Source organism: Oncorhynchus mykiss, chromosome 8 (genome assembly GCF_013265735.2).
Source record: "Oncorhynchus mykiss isolate Arlee chromosome 8, USDA_OmykA_1.1, whole genome shotgun sequence".
NCBI lineage: Eukaryota > Metazoa > Chordata > Actinopteri > Salmoniformes > Salmonidae > Oncorhynchus > Oncorhynchus mykiss.
In genome coordinates, this window is record NC_048572.1 from 39,723,417 (window position 1) to 39,745,817 (window position 22,401).

Genomic DNA, 22,401 nt, shown 5'->3' on the forward strand with positions numbered 1-22,401 from the left:
AAACATTCTCGATGATGATTTGTGCCGTCTCTTTAGCAGAAGGAAGCTTAGCAAGGGGAATGAAATGAGCCGCCTTAGAGAACCTATCGACAACCGTAAGAATAACAGTCTTCCCCGCTGACGAAGGCAGTCCGGTGACAAAATCTAAGGCGATGTGAGACCACGGTCGAAAGGGAATGGGAAGCGGCCTGAGACGGCCGGCAGGAGGGAAGTTACCGGACTTAGTCTGCGCGCAGACCGAACAAGCAGCCACGAAACGACGCGTGTCATGCTCCCGGGTGGGCCACCAAAAACGCTGGCGAATGGAAGCAAGCGTACCCCGAACGCCAGGGTGGCCGGCTAACTTGGCAGAGTGAGCCCACTGAAGAACGGCCAGACGAGTAGGAACGGGAACGAAAAGAAGGTTCCTAGGACAAGCGCGCGGCGACGGAGTGTGAGTGAGCGCTTGCTTTACCTGCCTCTCAATTCCCCAGACAGTCAACCCGACAACACGCCCCTCAGGGAGAATCCCCTCGGGTCAGTGGAGGCTACTGAAGAACTGAAGAGACGAGATAAAGCATCAGGCTTGGTGTTCTTAGAGCCCGGACGATAAGAAATCACGAACTCGAAACGAGCGAAAAACAGCGCCCAACGCGCCTGACGCGCATTAAGTCGTTTGGCAGAACGGATGTACTCAAGGTTCCTATGGTCAGTCCAAACGACAAAAGGAACGGTCGCCCCCTCCAACCACTGTCGCCATTCGCCTAGGGCTAACCGGATGGCGAGCAGTTCGCGGTTTCCCACATCATAGTTACGTTCCGACGGCGACAGGCGATGAGAAAAATACGCGCATGGGTGGACCTTGTCGTCAGAGAGGGAGCGCTGAGAAAGAATGGCTCCCACGCCCACCTCTGACGCGTCAACCTCGACAACGAACTGTCTAGAGACGTCAGGTGTAACAAGGATAGGAGCGGATGTAAAACGATTCTTGAGGAGATCAAAAGCTCCCTGGGCGGAAACGGACCACTTAAAGCACGTCTTGACAGAAGTAAGGGCTGTGAGAGGAGCTGCCACCTGACCGAAATTACGGATGAAACGACGATAGAAGTTCGCGAAGCCGAGAAAGCGCTGCAGCTCGACGCGTGACTTAGGGGCGGGCCAATCAATGACAGCTTGGACCTTAGCGGGATCCATCTTAATGCCTTCAGCGGAAATAACAGAACCGAGAAATGTGACGGAGGAGGCATGAAAAGTGCACTTCTCAGCCTTCACAAAAAGACAATTCTCTAAAAGGCGCTGGAGGACACGTCGAACGTGCTGAACATGAATCTGGAGTGACGGTGAAAAAATCAGGATATCGTCAAGGTAAACGAAAACAAAGATGTTCAGCATGTCTCTCAGGACATCATTGACTAATGCCTGAAAGACAGCTGGAGCGTTAGCGAGGCCGAAAGGAAGAACCCGGTATTCAAAGTGCCCTAACGGAGTGTTAAACGCCGTCTTCCACTCGTCCCCCTCCCTGATGCGCACGAGATGGTAAGCGTTACGAAGGTCCAACTTAGTGAAAAACCTGGCTCCCTGCAGGATCTCGAAGGCTGAAGACATAAGAGGAAGCGGATAACGATTCTTAACTGTTATGTCATTCAGCCCTCGATAATCTATGCAGGGGCGCAGAGACCCGTCCTTCTTCTTGACAAAAAAAAACCCCGCTCCGGCGGGAGAGGAGGAGGGGACTATGGTACCGGCGTCAAGAGCTACAGACAAATAATCCTCGAGAGCCTTACGTTCGGGAGCCGACAGAGAGTATAGTCTACCCCGGGGGGGAGTGGTTCCCGGAAGGAGATCAATACTACAATCATACGACCGGTGTGGAGGAAGAGAGGTGGCCCTGGACCGACTGAACACCGTGCGCAGATCGTGATATTCCTCCGGCACCCCTGTCAAATCACCAGGCTCCTCCTGTGAAGAAGAGACAGAGGAAACAGGAGGGATAGCAGACATTAAACATTTCACATGACAAGAGACGTTCCAGGAGAGGATAGAATTACTAGACCAATTAATGGAAGGATTATGACAAACTAGCCAGGGATGGCCCAAAACAACAGGTGTAAAAGGTGAACGAAAAATTAAAAAAGAAATGGTTTCGCTATGATTACCAGAAACAGTGAGGGTTAAAGGTAGCGTCTCACGCTGAATCCTGGGGAGAGGACTACCATCCAGGGCGAACAAGGCCGTGGACTCCCTTAACTGTCTGAGAGGAATGTCATGTTCCCGAGCCCAGGTCTCGTCCATAAAACAGCCCTCCGCCCCAGAGTCTATTAAGGCACTGCAGGAAGCTGACGAACCGGTCCAGCGTAGATGGACCGACAAGGTAGTGCAGGATCTTGAAGGAGAGACAGGAGTAGTAGCGCTCACCAGTAGCCCTCCGCTTACTGATGAGCTCTGGCTTTTACTGGACATGAAGTGACAAAATGACCAGCAGAACCGCAATAGAGACAGAGGCGGTTGGTGATTCTCCGTTCCCTCTCCTTAGTCGAGATGCGGATACCTCCCAGCTGCATAGGCTCAGCTCCCGAGCCGGCAGAGGAAGATGGTAGTGATGCGGAGAGGGGGGCAACGGAGAACGCGAGCTCCTTTCCACGAGCTCGGTGACGAAGATCAACCCGTCGCTCAATGCGAATAGCGAGTTCAATCAGGGAATCCACGCTGGAAGGGACCTCCCGGGAGAGAATCTCATCCTTTACCTCTGCGCGGAGACCCTCCAGAAAACGAGCGAGCAAAGCCGGCTCGTTCCAGCCACTGGAGGCAGCAAGAGTGCGAAACTCAATAGAGTAGTCTGTTATGGATCGATTACCTTGACATAGGGAAGACAGGGCCCTGGAAGCCTCCTCCCCAAAAACAGATCGATCAAAAACCCGTATCATCTCCTCCTTAAAGTCCTGATACTGGTTAGTACACTCAGCCCTTGCCTCCCAGATTGCCGTGCCCCACTCACGAGCCCGTCCAATAAGGAGAGATATGACGTAGGCGACACGAGCAGTGCTCCTGGAGTAAGTGTTGGGCTGGAGAGAAAACACAATATCACACTGGGTGAGGAACGAGCGGCATTCAGTGGGCTCCCCAGAGTAACACGGCGGGTTATTGATTCTGGGCTCCGGAGATTCGAAAGCCCTGGAAGTGGCCGGTGGATCGAGGCGGAGATGGTGAACCTGTTCTGTGAGGTTGGAGACTTGGGTGGCCAGGGTCTCAACGGCATGTCGAGCAGCAGACAATTCCTGCTCGTGTCTGCCTAGCATCGCTCCCTGGATCTCGACGGCTGAGTGGAGAGGATCCGAAGTCGCTGGGTCCATTCTTGGTCGGATTCTTCTGTTACGGTGAGTGAATGAGGACCCAAAAGCGAACTAACTTAAACAGAGCTTCTTTAATAACCAAACATAGGTAGGCTCAGATAGACCGGCAGATTCCGACAGGACAGGACAAGGTTACAGCAAACATGACGATAGTCTGGCTCAGGCATGAAACACAACAAACAAGAATCCGACAAGGACAGGAACAAAAACAGAGAGAGATATAGAGGACTAATCAGAGGGAAAAGGGGAACAGGTGGGAGAAGGGGTGACGAGGTAGTCAAGAGGAGACAAGGAACAGCTGGGGGAAAGCGGGGGAGAAAAGGTAACCTAATACGACCAGCAGAGGGAGACAGGGTGAAAGGAAAGGACAGAAAGACACAACATGACAATACATGACATAAGCTCCACTGGTGATTCTAATAGGTGCCATTCTAACAAGAGTGAGCATTAAACAGTGGTATCTTCTTGTTGTCATTATATAGAAAAGCCACTTTGTCGAAGGCTTTGAAACCTATTTCTGTCCCAGTCTCACTCTTGTCTCTCTATTGTCCTATCTGTTGCCCGGATGTGGCAGGGCTTGAAAACTAGTACGAACTACAAAGGAAAACCGAGCCACGAGCTGCCCAGTGACGCGAGCCTACCAGACGAACTAAATGCCTTTTATGCTGGCTTCGATCCAAGCAACACAGCACCAGCTGTTCTGGGCGACTGTATGATAATGCTCTGGGTGGCCGATGTGAGAAAGACCTTTAAAGAGGTCAACATTCACAAAGCCGTAGGGCCAGATGGATTACCAGGATGTGTACTCATGGCATGTGTGGACCAAATGGCAAGTGTCTTCACTGACATTTTCAACCTCTCCCTGACCGAGTCTGTAATACCTACATTTTTCAAGCAGACCACTATAGTCCCTGTGCCCAAGGAAGCGAAGGTAGCCTGCCTAATTGATTACCACCCCGTAGCAGTCACGTCGATAGCCATGAAGTGCTTTTAAAGGCTGGCCATGGCTCACATAAACACCATTATCCCAGAAACCCTAGACCCACTCCAATTTGCATACTGCCCCAACAGATCCACAGAGGACACAATCACACTCCACACTGCCCTTTCCCACCGGGACAAAATTCTGTTAATTGACAACACCATAGTGCCCACAAAGCTCATTACTAAGCTAAGGACCCTGGGACTAAACACCTCCCTCTGCAACTGGATCCTGGACTTCCTGACGGGCCGCCTCCAGGTGGTAAGGGCAGGCAACAACATGGCTGCTACGCCGATCCTCAATACTTGTTTCCCCTCAGAGGTGTGTGCTTAGTCCCCTCCTGTACTCCCTGTTCACCCACAACTGCATGGCCAGGCACGACTCCAACACCATCATTAAGTTTGCTGACGACACAACAGTGGTAGGTCTGATCATCACCACAGTGTGGTGCCAGGACAACAACCCCCCCCCCCCCCCCCCCCTCAATGTGAGCAAGACAAAAGAGCTGATCGTGGACTACAGGAAAAGGCGGGCCAATCAGACCCCTATTAACAACGACGGGGCTGTAGGGAAACTGGTCGAGAGTTTCAAGTTTCTTGGTGTCCACATCACCAACAAACTATCATGGTCCAAACACACCAAGACAGTCGTGAAGAGGGCACGACAACACCTTTTACCCCTCGGGAGACTGAAAAGATTTGGCACGGTCCCCAGATCCTCAAAAAGTTCTATAGCTGCACCATCGAGAGTACTGGTTGCATCACCGCCTAGTGTGGTAATTGCGCGACATATGACCTTAAGGCGCTATAGAGGGTAGTGTGTACGGCCCAAAACATCACTGGGGCCATGCTTCCTGCCACCCAGGCTCTATATACTAGGAAGTGTCAGAAGAAAGCCCCAAAAATTTTCAGAAACTCCAGTCACCCAAGTCACAGGCTGTTTTCTCTGCTACGCATGGCAAACGGTACCGGAGCGCCAAGTCTATGACTAAAAGGCTCCTTAGCAGCTTCTACCCCCAAGCCATAAGACTGCTGAACAATTAATCAAATGGCTACCGGATTATTTACATTGACCCCCCCTCCCCTCCATTTGTACACTGCTGCTACTCACTGTTTATTATCTATGCATCGTCACTCTACCCCCACCTACATGTACAAATTACCTTAACTAACCTGTACCCCACACTCTGACTCGGTACCGTTACCCCCTGTATATAAACCTCATTATTGTTATTCTTATTGTGTTACTTTTTTATTATTTTTTACTTTAGTTTATTTGGTAAATATTTTCTTCACTCTTTATTTAATGGCATTGTAAGTTAGCTTTTCACGGTAAGGTCTACACATGTTGTATTCGGCGCACGTGACAGATAAAGTTTGATTTGATTTGATTCTCAGTACATCAACTCTAGCCCTGTAATCCGTGTTGGATGTGTGTGTCTATGGTATCATCTTAGATCCACTTAGTGCTGAATGGCCGCAGAGGTATTTTATGCTGACGTATCCACAGAAAGACACCGTGGAAAGGGTTGGTCGATACTGGAGATAGGAACCTTGTAGGGCAGAGGTATTTTATGCTGACGTATCCACAGAAAGACACTGTGGAAAGGGTTGGTCGATACTGGAGATTGGAACCTTGTAGGGCAGGGGTGGGCAAACGTTTTTGACTCCAGGGCCACATCAGGATTTCAAAAATGTTTTGGGACCAATTTGTTTGTCTAAATAAATTAGCGGGTCAGAAAAAGGGCAGTTATTTGAAAGCGTATAGGACCATTATAATTTTTATATACTTTCTATCTGGTTTTGGACGTTCAAGAGTGGCCTGGAGTGTTTTTAACCCAAAGTAACCTGGGTGAAAAGAATGGGCGAAGAGAACTCGGCTCATTCCTCTAAAAGTGGGTCAACAATGTTATGACAATGTTAGGAGACGACCTGACTGGGTTTGGTCTCGCTTTCCTACTTTCTAAAAGTTATTTATTACGTAAGCCTATTATCTTTCAGGCACAATAATAAGCACCCGGCGGGAAAGTCAACGCGTCAATGTTTTGTACGTCGTTTGAACAAAAAAAAGGGGTTGGCATTGTCGCTGCACTATCATATCAGGAGAGGTTTGTCTGTAGATGTTTGGTGTGGCTGTGTTGTTTCACTCACCCTTGGCTTAGCTGCTCAGCAACTGGGATATTTATAGACTGATAGTGTGTATTTGTATGAACTTTATTAGTGAGTGCTGGTTTACGACGCTGGCTGGTCATTTCTAGTAACCATTTTTTTCTCTCTGAGAATACCAACATAGTGACAATACACACACACAAATACACACTTAAGCCATCTCAGAAGGGAAGCGGATAGAGGCTCACAATGGTCATAATATAGTCTGTGTGTGTGAGGTTGTGGACCGTTTTCCTGTAGATGGACTGTGGCATGCTGCGGTTCAGCATGCTTGCCATAGACCTGTATTTCCTTTGTGTGCGTGTCTTTCCGCAATATCTGCAATTGAGTGTCCGTGTGTGTGTGTCCATGACCACACAACCATGTGTTTATCAGTGATGTTTTCAGGATCAACTGGTTAAGCCGGCCTGTCTATCCCCAGTCTTATTAACCAACGGTCTCTCTCGGTTGGTGCTGGTGCCAGGCTCCCCAGCTGGCCCCGGTGCTCCCACTTCTTCCTCCAGGAAATGCCACGTTTCTCACCTGGTCTGACCTGGGCCTCCTGGTCTGGACCTCTTGGTCTAACTACCCACATAGCAGGCATCAATGTGCTTCCAAAGCAGGCTGTGGTGGCTCCTACATATGGTCTGCCGTGTACTGGGGCTTTTCATAGTTAGTTTGCAGGCTCTCGTATGTATGGACGTATGTATGGACGTATGCTCTTGTGTTTCATTCTCACCACTTCCCTTTGAGAAGTGTCTTTTTTTTCTTTTTTTTGCGCTGTCTTTGAAGGCTGCTGGCCATGGTTTAGAAGTGTGTGTGTTCCAGGTTTAGTCTTGTCAGATAATCAGGCTTCTGTTTTCAGGGTAGACATCATGATCCTCATTAGCTACAGTCCCCTGTGCTCTCTCTCTCTCTCTCTCTCTCTCTCTCTCTCGCTCCCTCTCTCCCCTCTCTTTCTCTTTTATTCAATACAGTCACGTATAAACAATCAGGGACACACACAGCTGATGCTGACAGTTATCAGAGGTTCAAATAAAGGAGAATTCTCCCCCTCCGGGAGTGTGTGTAAGTGAGATCTACACGTCAGAGTCCACAATTCATCTTGCAAACTTCATCCTGTTGCTTCACAATAAAACACATTTGAAACACAAACTTCGGAGTCCAACACAAACACACAGGCACAGTTCTATTTGTTTGATATCCTTTCTCTGAAACATAGCACGTCAACTTCTCAGGCTCTTATTCCCCGCTGAACCCTCGATATTCTTGCTCGCTCAAAATCTATGTCACCGCTCCACTACTTCTCATATTTGACATGCACAAGGCAGGAAAACAGTTGTTGGCTTATGTGCCTTTTCTAGGAGTTTGTTTCGCATTTCTGGAGCGGCTGGAATTAACGCCACGGCTCATTGTTGAAAGTGAGAGGGGATGTGGGTTTGTTTGTTTGTTTTTGATTGAATCCCCCTCCCTCCTTCTCTCTCTCCCTCCTTCTCTCTCTCTCTCCCTGTCTGTGCCTGCATCTTGGAGAAGGAGGAGTAGGAACTGAGGGTTGCTTTGTGCTCCTGTCTCTGTGGGGCTCTATCTGTTTTTTTGGAGGAGAGCTGGAAGCGGAGGTCGGCGGGCACATGTTTGCGTGTGTTTATTTGTGTGTTTGTGCTAATGCGTGTGTGTGTGTGCGTGCCAGGCTGGCGCTGAGATGATGCAGAGCTATACGTCTGTGTAGTCAGCGGGCACAGTGCCCATACACCAATGCGGCTGAGACGGGCATATCACCTGACACCCGTCACAGTGGAGTGGGCATCAAAGACAATCAGATAGCAAGAAAATACCAAACCCTGCCGAGTGTGTGTCTGAGTCTGTGACGACAGACGGCCAAGGTTCTGCTTGCCTCGCAGATATATTCCTCTCTATTCAAAGCGACTCATCTCAAACAGCACAGGCACTGTATGAATAGGACTGTGTAGTACCACAGGAACAAAATAGAGTTTTATGTCCTTGGCTTGGTGCTCCCTGCTCCCTGGTTTATGTGAATCCCCTTATTCTCTTGGATGAACATTCTGTTCACTCTGTTGACCAGCTCTTACCAACTCCTTGATTTACAGAGGGAGAAACTTCCGGACACCTACCACAACTTCCCTGAAGCGCAATACCAGAGAGGCTAGGGGACAGACAGAAACTCTACTAGAAGAAAGCCAGGCTGGCTGGCCCCTGGTGTAACCATAGTGATATACAGTAAGTGTAGGGTCCGAAGGCTAAGCCGTTTACTCTCGTAGCACTTCAGCTGTAATTACTCTGCCCTCGGGCTAGGAAGGTTTATATCACCTCTGAATAACTTTCTCTAAAAAGCACACTCACTTTACACAGAGTGTACAAAACATTAGGAATACCTTCCTAATATTGAGTTGCAACCATTCTGCCCGCAGAACAGCCTCAATTAATCTGGGCATGGACTCTACAAGATGTCAAAAGTGTTCCACAGGGATGTTGGCCCATATTGACTGCAATGCTTCCCACAGTTGTGTCAAGTTGGCTGGATGTCCTTTGGGCGGTGGACCATTCTTGATATACATGGGAAACTGTTGAGCGTGAAAAACCAAGCAGCATTGCAGTTCTTCACACACTCAAACTGGTGCGCCTGGCGCCTGGCACCAATCGTTTGTCTTGCTCATTCATGAATGGCACACATACACAATCCATGTCTCAATTGTCTCAAGGCTTTAAAAAGCCTTATTTAAACTGTCTCCCCCCCTTTCATCTACATTGATTGAAGTGGATTTAACAGGTGGCATCAATAAGGGATCATAGCTTCCACCTGGATTCATCCGGTCAAGTCGAATGTTTTGTACACTCAATGTAAATGTATTTAGGAAATAAGGGAAAGTACTGACAGGGACAAAAAGACAGACAGTTCTCTCTGTCACACTTCCTCCAATTGTAATCTCTCCATGTGTTTTCAGCAGAGGAAAAGGACATTGAGAAACAGCCAATCCTCCCGATGTAATTTCCTCCTCCCGGATGACTTCTGGGAAATGATGTAGTCCTGGGACCGATCTAGGAACAGTTTCACTCATCCCCTGTCCAAGGCCTGTGTGGTGTTACAACTGACCAGGAAGCTTACGCAGAATACCCCTTTATTTCCTGTCAGGCTGTCAGAAAGTCCAGGACCCAGTTGAACAGTGAAGAGTTCAGACCCAGGGACCTGAGTTTAGTGATGAGCTTGGAGCTTGGGTTCTATGGTGTTGAATGCTGAGCTGTAGTCGATTAACAGCATTCTTAGATCATTTAGGGCTGTGTACAGTGCAATGGCGATTGCGTCAACTGTAGATCTGTTCAGGCAGTTTGCAAATTGTAGTGGGTCTAGGTTGTCAGGTAAGGTGGATGTGATATGGTCCTTACCTGGCCTCTCAAAGCACTTTATGACGGCAGAAGTGAGTGCTACAGGGCGATAGTCATCTAGTTCAGTTACCTTTGCTTTCTTGGGTACCGGAACAATGGTGGACCTATTAAAGCAAGTGGGGACAACAAACTGGAATATGGAGAGATTGAATATGTCCGTAAACACTCCAGCCAGCTGGTTTGCACATGCTAGGAGGAAGCGGCTTGGGATGCCGTGCCATGCATTGTTTGCCCATGCAGCCCAACTGTAATGCGGCATTCCTCTGCAGAGGGGACTGAAGGGTTACTGTTGTGATTCCAAGAACTGTAAAATAAAAGGTATTCATCTGAAAAAGTCACCAAAGCTACAGAACACTGAGTCTGTAATAAGCAGAAAAATGACTCGCTACAGGTTACCAAGCAGACAGCATTCAGCTCTACTCCAAGCTTCTTAGAAACCACTGCTGGGAAATTCCCAACTTCCAAGTGTTTCATCTTTGTTTGATTAGAAATTATAAAGAGTCCTGGTAATAGTGTTCTATTTAAGAAAAATAAAAACGAAGAAGCCCTCAGCTTCTGATGTCTGGGTCGTACTGTTTGTGTATATCACATTTAGGATAGGCCTTAACAACAACAGATGCTGTAGCCAACACACACACCCACAAACCCACACGCTCACATACACACAAACGTAGCAGAGCAGCTCACAACATTTATGGGTCCAGAGAGGTGACACAGATCTGTCTGGGTTCCCCCCCCACTGTTTTCACTGAACTTTGGAATGGGCCATTGATCCATCTTCATGCTCACACTCCTCTCTCTCCCGTGCGTCTCAATAACTAGAATTAGTTTCAATCTCACCCTTTCTCCCGTTGCTACGGCGACGCATAAGGCTGAATGCTTTAGTCCGTGATGGCCATACATACGCCTCTGAAGATACCTTCAAAGCACTTCAAGACGGGTTCATGAACTCGAGGTGTTCCCTGAGTGGCGTACGTCATCACGTATCGTACGAGGGTGGAGTTAGGGTGTTGTTATACAGTATGTCGCCATTCTGCTGTTTGTAGTCCGGTCAGTAATTCCAGTCGCCTGTTGTGTATTTGGATAGGTAGGATTCCTATAGCACCTCACTCGAACAACTCTAGTCATGTTCTGGACCTTGACTCGAGTCTGGCAGGTTTATGCGGCTTTGTTTTCACGTGCCAATAATAGCGCGTGCATGGGATTGGCCGGTGCATGTATGCAGGTGTGGCGATATACATGTAAACACTGCTCGTGTTCTCTCCTCCTTTCTCTCTCTCTCTCCCCTGTCGGGGCGGAGTCTGCGGGAGTTCAATCTCACAGTTGACGCCTGTGACTGTGGTTGCACCCTCCTGGATGTGATACGGCATTTTCTTTTCTCTACCTGAGCGACAGAACGTTCATATGGTTTTATTTGTTACGCCGCCCTGTCCCTTCACTGGCCAATAATGATAACCTTGCACTAACTTATCTCTTCGTTTGCTCTCTCTTACAGGAGAACATTGACACAAGCTCCACCACCGCGCAGCTTCGCTCAGAGATCCAAGTAAGCCCAGAATCCTCTTGCCTTGGGTCACACCACATTTATATGCGTATCGTGACATCGGCATCACATTATATATATTTATAGCCTAGTATGTGAGTTAGCTAGCTTACGTCGGAGTTACATGCTTTGTTACATCAATGTTATTTGATCCATATTGATTAATACCTTGGATTATGGTTGTCTTGAGTGGTACATCTATGTTACATGGCTGAATACCATGCTAAGTGCAGTACCTCCTCTGTCCACAGGAGTCCCTTGGCTTCAGCAGTGAGGTGTCCACTCCAGAGACAGAGAGAAAGTAAGGCTACAGGTCAACCCCACTTCCCTTTACATGTGTGACGGGTAATGTGCAATGCAGTGAATCTGCGTTAGACTGTCAACACACGCATGCACACACACATGTACAGTCGGGCAAAAAAGTATTTAGTCAGCCACCAATTGTGCAAGTTCTCCCACTTAAAAAGATGAGAGAAAGTGTATATAACAAAGTATTGAGATACACTTTTGTTATTGACCAAATACTTATTTTCCACCATAATTTGCAAATAAATTCATTAAAAATCCTACAATGTGATTTTCTGGATTTTTTTCCCTAATTTTGTCAGTCATAGTTGAAGTGTACCTATGATGAAAATTACAGGCCTCTCTCATCTTTTTAAGTGGGAGAACTTGCACAATTGGTGGCTGACTAAATACTTTTTTTGCCCCACTGTATGTGGGTCATGAATCGTGTTTATCCTTGCAGCATGTCCAGAGCTATGGTGTGAGGGGATACGCGTCTCCAGATAGCAGCTCGTGACAACATCTGACTGTACACCCGCTGAGGGCCAGAGACCTTGCCCATGGGGACTGACTGGGCTCTTAGACAGGAGTTATGCAAAGGAGTTAGGGACAGTGGAGGAGACCTTACAGTCAGCCTATGGCCCAGTCACTGCCCTGTGTCTCTTGTGACTGACACATAACCAAAAAAAACACACACTTTCTCCATGGTTTGAGTCACGCAGAGTGACTCAAGTCTAACTCCCTCCTCTCTGTCACAGCCTCCTTTGGCTGAAGGAAGGCCAGCCCAGCTCGGCCTCGCTTTTCCTCAGTCCTCAGGCCCCATTCTATGGCCCTCCAGGCTTCCTTCCTCCCATTGTGTCAGCTGGAGGGTAGGGAGACAGGGGGAGAGATAAGGGGAGATGGGCCGATTACAACAGGCTAGAGAGTAGGACGGGATGGGGGTATGGGTGGGGTACTGTTCATAGGTTCCTGTCCCCCTCCCCCTGAATTCCTTGAGTATGTGTCCGTGTGTTACTCACTGGGACCTGCCACCTCCCAGGTCTTCATGAGCCAGTCATCAAACACTCAACCAATCCTGTGTTGTTCATCACTATGACAGTTGTATTTCCTGTGACAGTCCTTAAAAGACGTCTCTCTGTCCCATGGACCAGTGACGTAACAGCATTGTTTTCGTTGGGGGGGGGGGGGGGGGGGGGGGGGGGGTTGGGGGGATTTAGTCGTGAAGGTGGGACAGAGGAATGGCTATAGGGACTGTGAGGGAAGTTCAGTTGAGAGTCCCCACTCCCCATACAGTCCTAAGGTAAAATTTGATGGAGTTGGTCTGTTCACGTGACGCCCACGCGCAACCGGGGAACCACATACCAGACGTAGTATGTCTGCTCCCATCTCCCTGTGTGTTGTACTGTAGGAATTTAAGCTGGGACTGGGACTGATAGGAACCAGATGAATGACATTCTCTCCAGAGGGAGAGAGGGAGGCCCCTTGGTGTATATTTTCCCTCTCTCCTCTTAGGTTCTCACCCCCCACCATATTCTCTCTACCCTAAAGCCCCTCTTTGGAGCTCATTTTACCCTAGAGCTTTCTACCTAACCCCTTCCCCTTTCCCTCGCCATACCCCCTAAAGCTTCATCATTGAAAGGGAATCTTGGTTTCCTCCCTGGCATGTTCTTCCCACCCCACCCCTACCCATTTCAAGTATCAGTGACCCCTTGCTTGCCATTTCCTCTCAGAGGAAAAAGTATCACCCTGTCTCCCCTCTATCCTACCCATTGACTTGTGCTATTGCTGACAGCTAGACAGATCGCTCCCTCCATTGCTTTCCCCAACCTGGACTAGACGTAACATAGTAAACGGGAGACTCAAATTAGTATGATATGTTACGTTTGGTATGGTATGTATTCATTTGTGGATGTCCATCATCTATTTCGTGGTATGTTACGAATTACAATTTGTATGATAAGTTGCGAATTACAATCTGCATGATACTGTATGTTACGAATTTGCATTCTTACAATATCTTATGATTTGCAATACATATGCTATTTTACGAATGACTATTTCTTGCAGCTAACATTAGCTAGGCTAGGGGTTAAGGTTAGGGTTAATGTTAAGAATCAAGTTAAAGGGTTACGTTTAGGGGAATGGTTAGCTAACATGCTAAGCAGTTGTTAAAGTAGCTAAACTGTAATAAGTAGATGCAAAGTTGCTAATTAGCTCAAATGCTAAATTAGTCCATGATGAGATTCGAAGGCAAACCTTGGGCTGCTATAGACGTTCACGTTATCCACCCCGAACAACCACCCTCCTTTTGTTTTTACCTTAAGTTACTATCTGTCTTATGAAACCAAATCAAACGTAACATATAGTAAATTGAGTATCCCCGATTTTTGTTTACTATGTTACGTTACGTCTATGAGACCAGGCTGTTTTCTCCCTCGCTTTAAAGTATTCCTGTCCTGCTCTGGTCCCATCATCACCGTCTCCCTCGGGACAATGGCCCACAGGAGATTACCCAGACTTCCTCTGGGCATATCACCCTGCCTGCCTGTTTCAACTCTACATTGGCAGGAAGTCGGCACAACTCCCACAATGCACGGCATGAGTCTCAGAGTGAGGTGATGACATAGGGTGCTCAGGACACAAACGAACGCCAACGTTTTGAGGGACCAAATAGAGAACTTCCCCTTTGGATTGATTGATCGCCACACAATGTTGGCTGTGGAGAGAGACAGGCTTATTGTTAGGAAAGGGCAGCAAAGGTTACAAGTTTTTGATGGACATCCAGGGATAATGCTTTGTTGGCCAGCAGAGCGGTCAATTACTTTGATATGGTTTCAAAGGGCCAGAGTGGAAGTACACTGAACAAAAATATTAACTCAACATGGAAAGTGTTGGTATCATGTTTCATGAGCTGAAATAGAAGATCCCATGAATGTTCCATATGCACAAAAAGCATCACTGTTAGTGAGCATTTCTCCTTTGCCAAGATAATCCATCCACCTGACAGGTGTGGCACATTTTAGAAGCTGATTAAACAGCACGATCATTACACAGGTGCAACTTGTGTTGGGGACAATAAAATACCACTCTAAAATGTGCAGTTTTGTCACACAACATAATGCCACAGATGTCTCAAGTTTTAATGGTGGACATTCCTGACAGTGGGAATGTGCACTAGAGCTGTTGCCAGAGAATTGAATGTTAATTTCTCGACCATAAGCCGCCTCCACTATGGTTTTAGAAAATTTGGCAGTACATCCAACCGGCCTCACAGCCGCAGAAAACGTGTACCAACGCCAGCCCAGGATCTCCCCATCCGTCTCCTTCACCTGCGGGATCGTCTGAGACCAGCCACCTGGACAGCTGATGAAACTGTGGGTGTCAACTGAATAATTTCTGCACAAACTGTCAGAAACCGTCTCAGGGAAGCTCATCCACGTGCTCGTTGTCCTCACCAGGCACTTGACCTGACTGAAGTTCGGTGTCGTAACCGACTTCAGTGGGAAAATGCTCACCTTCGATGGCCACTGGCATGCTGGAGAAGTGTGCTTTTCATGGGATGAATCCCAATTTCAGCTGTGCCGGGCAGATGGCAGACAGTGTGTACGGCGTCGCGTGGGCAAGTGGTTTGCTAATGTCAACGTTGAACAGTGTCCCCTGGAGGCAGTGGGTTTATGGAATGGGCAGGCATAAGCAATAGCAATTTGAATGCACAGAGATTACGTGACGAGATCCTTTGTTGTGCCGTTCATCCCCCACCATCACCTCATGACGCAAGGATCTGTTCACAATTCCTGGAAGCTGAACATTTTCCAGTTTTCCCATGGCCTGCATACTCACCAGACATGTCACCCAATTGAGCATGTTTGGGATGCTCTGGTTCGACATGTACGACAGTGTGTTCCAGTTCCCGCCACAATATCCAGCAACTTTGCACAGCCATTGAAGACGAGTGGAACAACATTCAATAGGCTACAATCAACAGCCTGATCAACTCTATGCGAAGGAGATGTATCGCGCTGCATGAGGCAAATGGTGGTCACACCAGATACGGACCGGTTTTCTGATCCACACCCCTACTTTTTTTTTTTTTAAGAAATCTGTGACCACAGATGCATACTGTGTCTGTATTCCCAGTCATGTGACATACATAATGCATTTATTTCAATTGACTGATTTCCTTATATGAACTGTAACACTGTAAAATCTTTGACATTTGAAATGTATATTTTGGTTCAGTGGAGTTTGCTCTTTAGGTGAGTGCTGTCAATATACCTTTGTTGGAGGGTTTAAAGGTGTCCTCCCTTCTCTTTAAGATCAAGAGATTATTTCTTTAAGATCAGCGATTTGCATGCAAGACTATCCCATACAATGTGAATGTCTTGTTTGGGCAACTGTGCAATGTTTGAGCATGTGTTATCAGCATAATCTATCACACGAGGCGCAATGTTGTGCCCCGCATGGAACTTGAACATACTGTTTGTCAGAGAACACGGCACTTTGACAACTAGTGTGCGTGCATGCTGTGTGTCCTGTCATATGACTGTCCTGCAGCGCTCTCATAGAGGATATCCCTGTGACCTCTGACCTTTACCTCTAGAGGGGTCACCCTACCGGTCTTCTTGTGGGTTGTGTCTCCACTTCTTTAGGGTTAGCTGTTCTCATTGTCCCTCTCTGATCACTGGAAACCCCTCACACACACACACACACACACACACACACACACACACACACACACACACACACACACACACACACACAGCCGGATGCCAGGGGCTCTGTGGTCTAGCTATGTCTTTTTTCCACAGGATGAGGGCAGCTGTTGACAGTTCAATATATAATACACAAGCCAAATCATGTCACATGACACAGGGAGTTCTATAATTATTTGGTCATCTTTTCTCTTAGAGAGCTGCTGGGTCGCACCATCCAGTCTCTCGTTGACATTCTCGGGTCAGTGATTTACCGCACTGTTGGCTCATCGTAGGGACTCCCGTTGTTAAAGTGGACACCATGCTGTGTTTGTGCTTGCGTGCATGCATATTTCTCCCTGGCTGCCGTACTCCTCTCAGAGGGTTGTTTGTGTGTTTGTGGACATAGAGAAGCTTAGTACTGGCATAGCACTGTACAATTTGTCCTCATTTAATCTCCACATAGAACTCTGAAAATATCAACTAAAATACCAGCTTTCAGTCCTAGTAATCTCAGTCTAATTTCCCCAGGCTATTTCCTCACTGCAGTGGTGAGGCATAGGACCAATGTTCCCTCTAAGCTGCGCACGGGCACTGGCACACATCTCTCTGGGACTGCTGTGCAGAAGAAATATCAGCCTGCGCAGAGAAGCACGAGATTGAACTTCACTCAAGAGTTTTCCCCTTCAGTTAACACTATTAATGTTTCCCTTTACTGTGGGATTTGTGATCGAATCAACGCAATATTAGGCACTTTCAATGCAACACACCGAAACAAAAAGAATTAGGCAAGAGTTAGTATGCAAAACGAAATATGCAGAACGCATCGGAGTAGGATTCTACACAGACCGGTGAGGCATAACCAATCAGAACTGCAGTAGGCCTATATGCAAATAGACCTGTTACGGTGCGTGAATGAGGACCCAAAAGCGAATTAACGTAAACAGAGCTTTTTAATAACAAAACAAACGTAGGCTCAGATGGACCGGCAGATTCCGACAGGACAGGACAAGGTTGCAGCAAACATGACGATAGTCTGGTTCAGGCATGAATAACACAAACAAGAATCCGACAAACACAGGAGCAGAAACAGAGAGAGATATAGAGGACTAATCAGAGGGAAAAAGGGAACAGGTGGGAAAAGGGGTGACGAGGTAGTTAGGAGGAGACAAGGAACAGCTGGGGGAAAGAGGGGGAGAAAAGGTAACCTAATAACGACCAGCAGAGGGAGACAGGGTGAAGGGAAAGGACAGAAACAAGACACAACATGACAATACATGACAGTACCCCCCCACTCACCGAGCGCCTCCTGGCGCACTCGAGGAGGAAACCTGGCGGCAACGGAGGAAATCATCGATCAGCGCACGGTCCAGCACGTCCCGAGAGGGAACCCAACTCCTCTCCTCAGGACCGTACCCCTCCCAATCTACTAGGTACTGATGACCACGGCCCCGAGGACGCATGTCCAAAATCCTACGGACCCTGTAGATGGGTGCGCCCTCGACAAGGATGGGGGGGGGGGGGGGGGAGACGAGCGGGGGCGCGAAGAACGGGCTTGACACAGGAGACATGGAAGACCGGGTGGACGCGACGAAGATATCGCGGAAGAAGTCGAACTGCGACAGGATTAATGATCTGAGAAATACGGAACGGACCAATGAACCGCGGGGTCAACTTGCGAGAAGCGGTCTTAAGGGGAAGGTTCTGAGTAGAGAGCCAAACTCTCTGACCGCGACAATATCTAGGACTCTTAGTTCTACGCTTATTAGCAGCCCTCACAGTCTGCGCCCTATAACGGCAAAGTGCAGACCTGACCCTCTTCCAGGTGCGCTCGCAACGTTGGACAAAAGCCTGAGCGGAGGGGACGCTGGACTCGGCGAACTGAGATGAGAACAGCGGAGGCTGGTACCCGAGGCTACTCTGAAAAGGAGATAGCCCGGTCGCAGACGAAGGAAGCGAGTTGTGGGCGTATTCTGCCCAGGGGAGCTGTTCTGACCAAGACGCAGGGTTGCGAAAAGAAAGACTGCGTAAGATGCGACCAATAGTCTGATTGGCCCGTTCTGCTTGACCGTTAGACTGGGGGTGAAAGCCGGAAGAGAGACTGACGGAAGCCCCAATCAAACGACAAAACTCCCTCCAAAATTGAGACGTGAATTGCGGACCTCTGTCCGAAACGACGTCTGACGGAAGGCCATGAATTCTGAAAACATTCTCGATGATGATTTGTGCCGTCTCTTTAGCAGAAGGAAGCTTAGCAAGGGGAATAAAATGAGCCGCCTTAGAGAACCTGTCGACAACCGTAAGAATAACAGTCCTCCCCGCTGACGAAGGCAGTCCGGTGACAAAATCTAAGGCGATGTGAGACCACGGTCGAGAGGGAATGGGAAGCGGCCTGAGACGGCCGGCAGGAGGGGAGTTACCGGACTTAGTCTGCGCGCAGACCGAACAAGCAGCCACGAAACGACGCGTGTCATGCTCCCGGGTGGGCCACCAAAAACGCTGGCGAATGGAAGCAAGCGTACCCCGAATGCCAGGGTGGCCGGCTAACTTGGCAGAGTGAGCCCACTGAAGAACGGCCAGACGAGTAGGAACGGGAACGAAAAGAAGGTTCCTAGGACAAGCGCGCGGCGACAGAGTGTGAGTGAGTGCTTGCTTTACCTGCCTCTCAATTCCCCAGACAGTCAACCCGACAACACGCCCCTCAGGGAGAATCCCCTCGGGGTCAGTGGAGGCTACTGAAGAACTGAAGAGACGAGATAAAGCATCAGGCTTGGTGTTCTTAGAGCCCGGACGATAAGAAATCACGAACTCGAAACGAGCGAAAAACAGCGCCCAGCGCGCCTGACGCGCATTAAGTCGTTTGGCAGAACGGATGTACTCAAGGTTCCTATGGTCGGTCCAAACGACAAAAGGAACGGTCGCCCCCTCCAACCACTGTCGCCATTCGCCTAGGGCTAAGCGGATGGCGAGCAGTTCGCGGTTTCCCACATCATAGTTACGTTCCGACGGCGACAGGCGATGAGAAAAATACGCGCAAGGGTGAACCTTGTCGTCAGAGAGGGAGCGCTGAGAAAGAATGGCTCCCACGCCCACCTCTGACGCGTCAACCTCGACAACGAACTGTCTAGAGACGTCAGGTGTAACAAGGATAGGTGCGGATGTAAAATGATTCTTGAGGAGATCAAAAGCTCCCTGGGCGGAAACGGACCACTTAAAGCACGTCTTGACAGAAGTAAGGGCTGTGAGAGGAGCCGCCACCTGACCGAAATTACGGATGAAACGACGATAGAAGTTCGCGAAGCCGAGAAAGCGCTGCAGCTCGACGCGTGACTTAGGGACGGGCCAATCAATGACAGCTTGGACCTTAGCGGGATCCATCTTAATGCCTTCAGCGGAAATAACAGAACCGAGAAATGTGACGGAGGAGGCATGAAAAGTGCACTTCTCAGCCTTCACAAAAAGACAATTCTCTAAAAGGCGCTGGAGGACACGTCGAACGTGCTGAACATGAATCTGGAGTGACGGTGAAAAAATCAGGATATCGTCAAGGTAAACGAAAACAAAGATGTTCAGCATGTCTCTCAGGACATCATTGACTAATGCCTGAAAGACAGCTGGAGCGTTAGCGAGGCCGAAAGGAAGAACCCGGTATTCAAAGTGCCCTAACGGAGTGTTAAACGCCGTCTTCCACTCGTCCCCCTCCCTGATGCGCACGAGATGGTAAGCGTTACGAAGGTCCAACTTAGTGAAAAACCTGGCTCCCTGCAGGATCTCGAAGGCTGAAGACATAAGAGGAAGCGGATAACGATTCTTCACTGTTATGTCATTCAGCCCTCGATAATCTATGCAGGGGCGCAGGGACCCGTCCTTCTTCTTAACAAAAAAAAACCCCGCTCCGGCGGGAGAGGAGGAGGGGACTATGGTACCGGCGGCAAGAGCTACAGACAAATAATCTTCGAGAGCCTTACGTTCGGGAGCCGACAGAGAGTATAGTCTACCCCGGGGGGGAGTGGTTCCCGGAAGGAGATCAATACTACAATCATACGACCGGTGTGGAGGAAGAGAGGTGGCCCTGGACCGACTGAACACCGTGCGCAGATCGTGATATTCCTCCGGCACCCCTGTCAAATCACCAGGCTCCTCCTGTGAAGAAGAGACAGAGGAAACAGGAGGGATAGCAGACATTAAACATTTCACATGACAAGAGACGTTCCAGGAGAGGATAGAATTACTAGACCAATTAATGGAAGGATTATGACAAACTAGCCAGGGATGGCCCAAAACAACAGGTGTAAAAGGTGAACGAAAAATTAAAAAAGAAATGGTTTCGCTATGATTACCAGAAACAGTGAGGGTTAAAGGTAGCGTCTCACGCTGAATCCTGGGGAGAGGACTACCATCCAGGGCGAACAAGGCCGTGGACTCCCTTAACTGTCTGAGAGGAATGTCATGTTCCCGAGCCCAGGTCTCGTCCATAAAACAGCCCTCCGCCCCAGAGTCTATTAAGGCACTGCAGGAAGCTGACGAACCGGTCCAGCGTAGATGGACCGACAAGGTAGTGCAGGATCTTGAAGGAGAGACAGGAGTAGTAGCGCTCACCAGTAGCCCTCCGCTTACTGATGAGCTCTGGCTTTTACTGGACATGAAGTGACAAAATGACCAGCAGAACCGCAATAGAGACAGAGGCGGTTGGTGATTCTCCGTTCCCTCTCCTTAGTCGAGATGCGGATACCTCCCAGCTGCATAGGCTCAGCACCCGAGCCGGCAGAGGAAGATGGTAGTGATGCGGAGAGGGGGGCAACGGAGAACGCGAGCTCCTTTCCACGAGCTCGGTGACGAAGATCAACCCGTCGCTCAATGCGAATAGCGAGTTCAATCAAGGAATCCACGCTGGAAGGAACCTCCCGGGAGAGAATCTCATCCTTTACCTCTGCGCGGAGACCCTCCAGAAAACGAGCGAGCAAAGCCGGCTCGTTCCAGCCACTGGAGGCAGCAAGAGTGCGAAACTCAATAGAGTAGTCTGTTATGGATCGATTACCTTGACATAGGGAAGACAGGACCCTGGAAGCCTCCTCCCCAAAAACAGATCGATCAAAAACCCGTATCATCTCCTCCTTAAAGTCCTGATACTGGTTAGTACACTCAGCCCTTGCCTCCCAGATTGCCGTGCCCCACTCACGAGCCCGTCCAGTAAGGAGAGATATGACGTAGGCGACACGAGCAGTGCTCCTGGAGTAAGTGTTGGGCTGGAGAGAAAACACAATATCACACTGGGTGAGGAACGAGCGGCATTCAGTGGGCTCCCCAGAGTAACACGGCGGGTTATTGATTCTGGGCTCCGGAGATTCGAAAGCCCTGGAAGTGGCCGGTGGATCGAGGCGGAGATGGTGAACCTGTTCTGTGAGGTTGGAGACTTGGGTGGCCAGGGTCTCAACGGCATGTCGAGCAGCAGACAATTCCTGCTCGTGTCTGCCTAGCATCGCTCCCTGGATCTCGACGGCTGAGTGGAGAGGATCCGAAGTCGCTGGGTCCATTCTTGGTCGGATTCTTCTGTTACGGTGCGTGAATGAGGACCCAAAAGCGAATTAACGTAAACAGAGCTTTTTAATAACAAAACAAACGTAGGCTCAGATGGACCGGCAGATTCCGACAGGACAGGACAAGGTTGCAGCAAACATGACGATAGTCTGGTTCAGGCATGAATAACACAAACAAGAATCCGACAAACACAGGAGCAGAAACAGAGAGAGATATAGAGGACTAATCACAGGGAAAAAGGGAACAGGTGGGAAAAGGGGTGACGAGGTAGTTAGGAGGAGACAAGGAACAGCTGGGGGAAAGAGGGGGAGAAAAGGTAACCTAATAACGACCAGCAGAGGGAGACAGGGTGAAGGGAAAGGACAGAAACAAGACACAACATGACAATACATGACAAGACCATTGCCAAATACGGATCTTTGCCATTCACTTTGAACTGGACTGTGTTTACAGCATGAGCAGACATTAGCCAATGCGCCTGTTGTGA

General features: G+C 48.9%; 1 protein-coding gene across 5 annotated transcripts in view; it reads left to right on the forward strand.

The window, feature by feature from the left end:
* LOC110529898 (SAM and SH3 domain-containing protein 1) overlaps nucleotides 1–22,401 on the forward strand; it is a 332,895-nt gene that overhangs the window by 260,092 nt on the left and 50,402 nt on the right. For all 5 annotated transcript variants that reach the window (XM_036985458.1, XM_036985457.1, XM_036985461.1 and 2 more), the window contains exons 3-4: nucleotides 11,353–11,403; nucleotides 11,652–11,701. In XM_036985458.1, coding sequence (XP_036841353.1) covers nucleotides 11,353–11,403; nucleotides 11,652–11,701 — 101 coding nt within the window. The remainder of the gene's footprint in view (nucleotides 1–11,352; nucleotides 11,404–11,651; nucleotides 11,702–22,401) is intronic.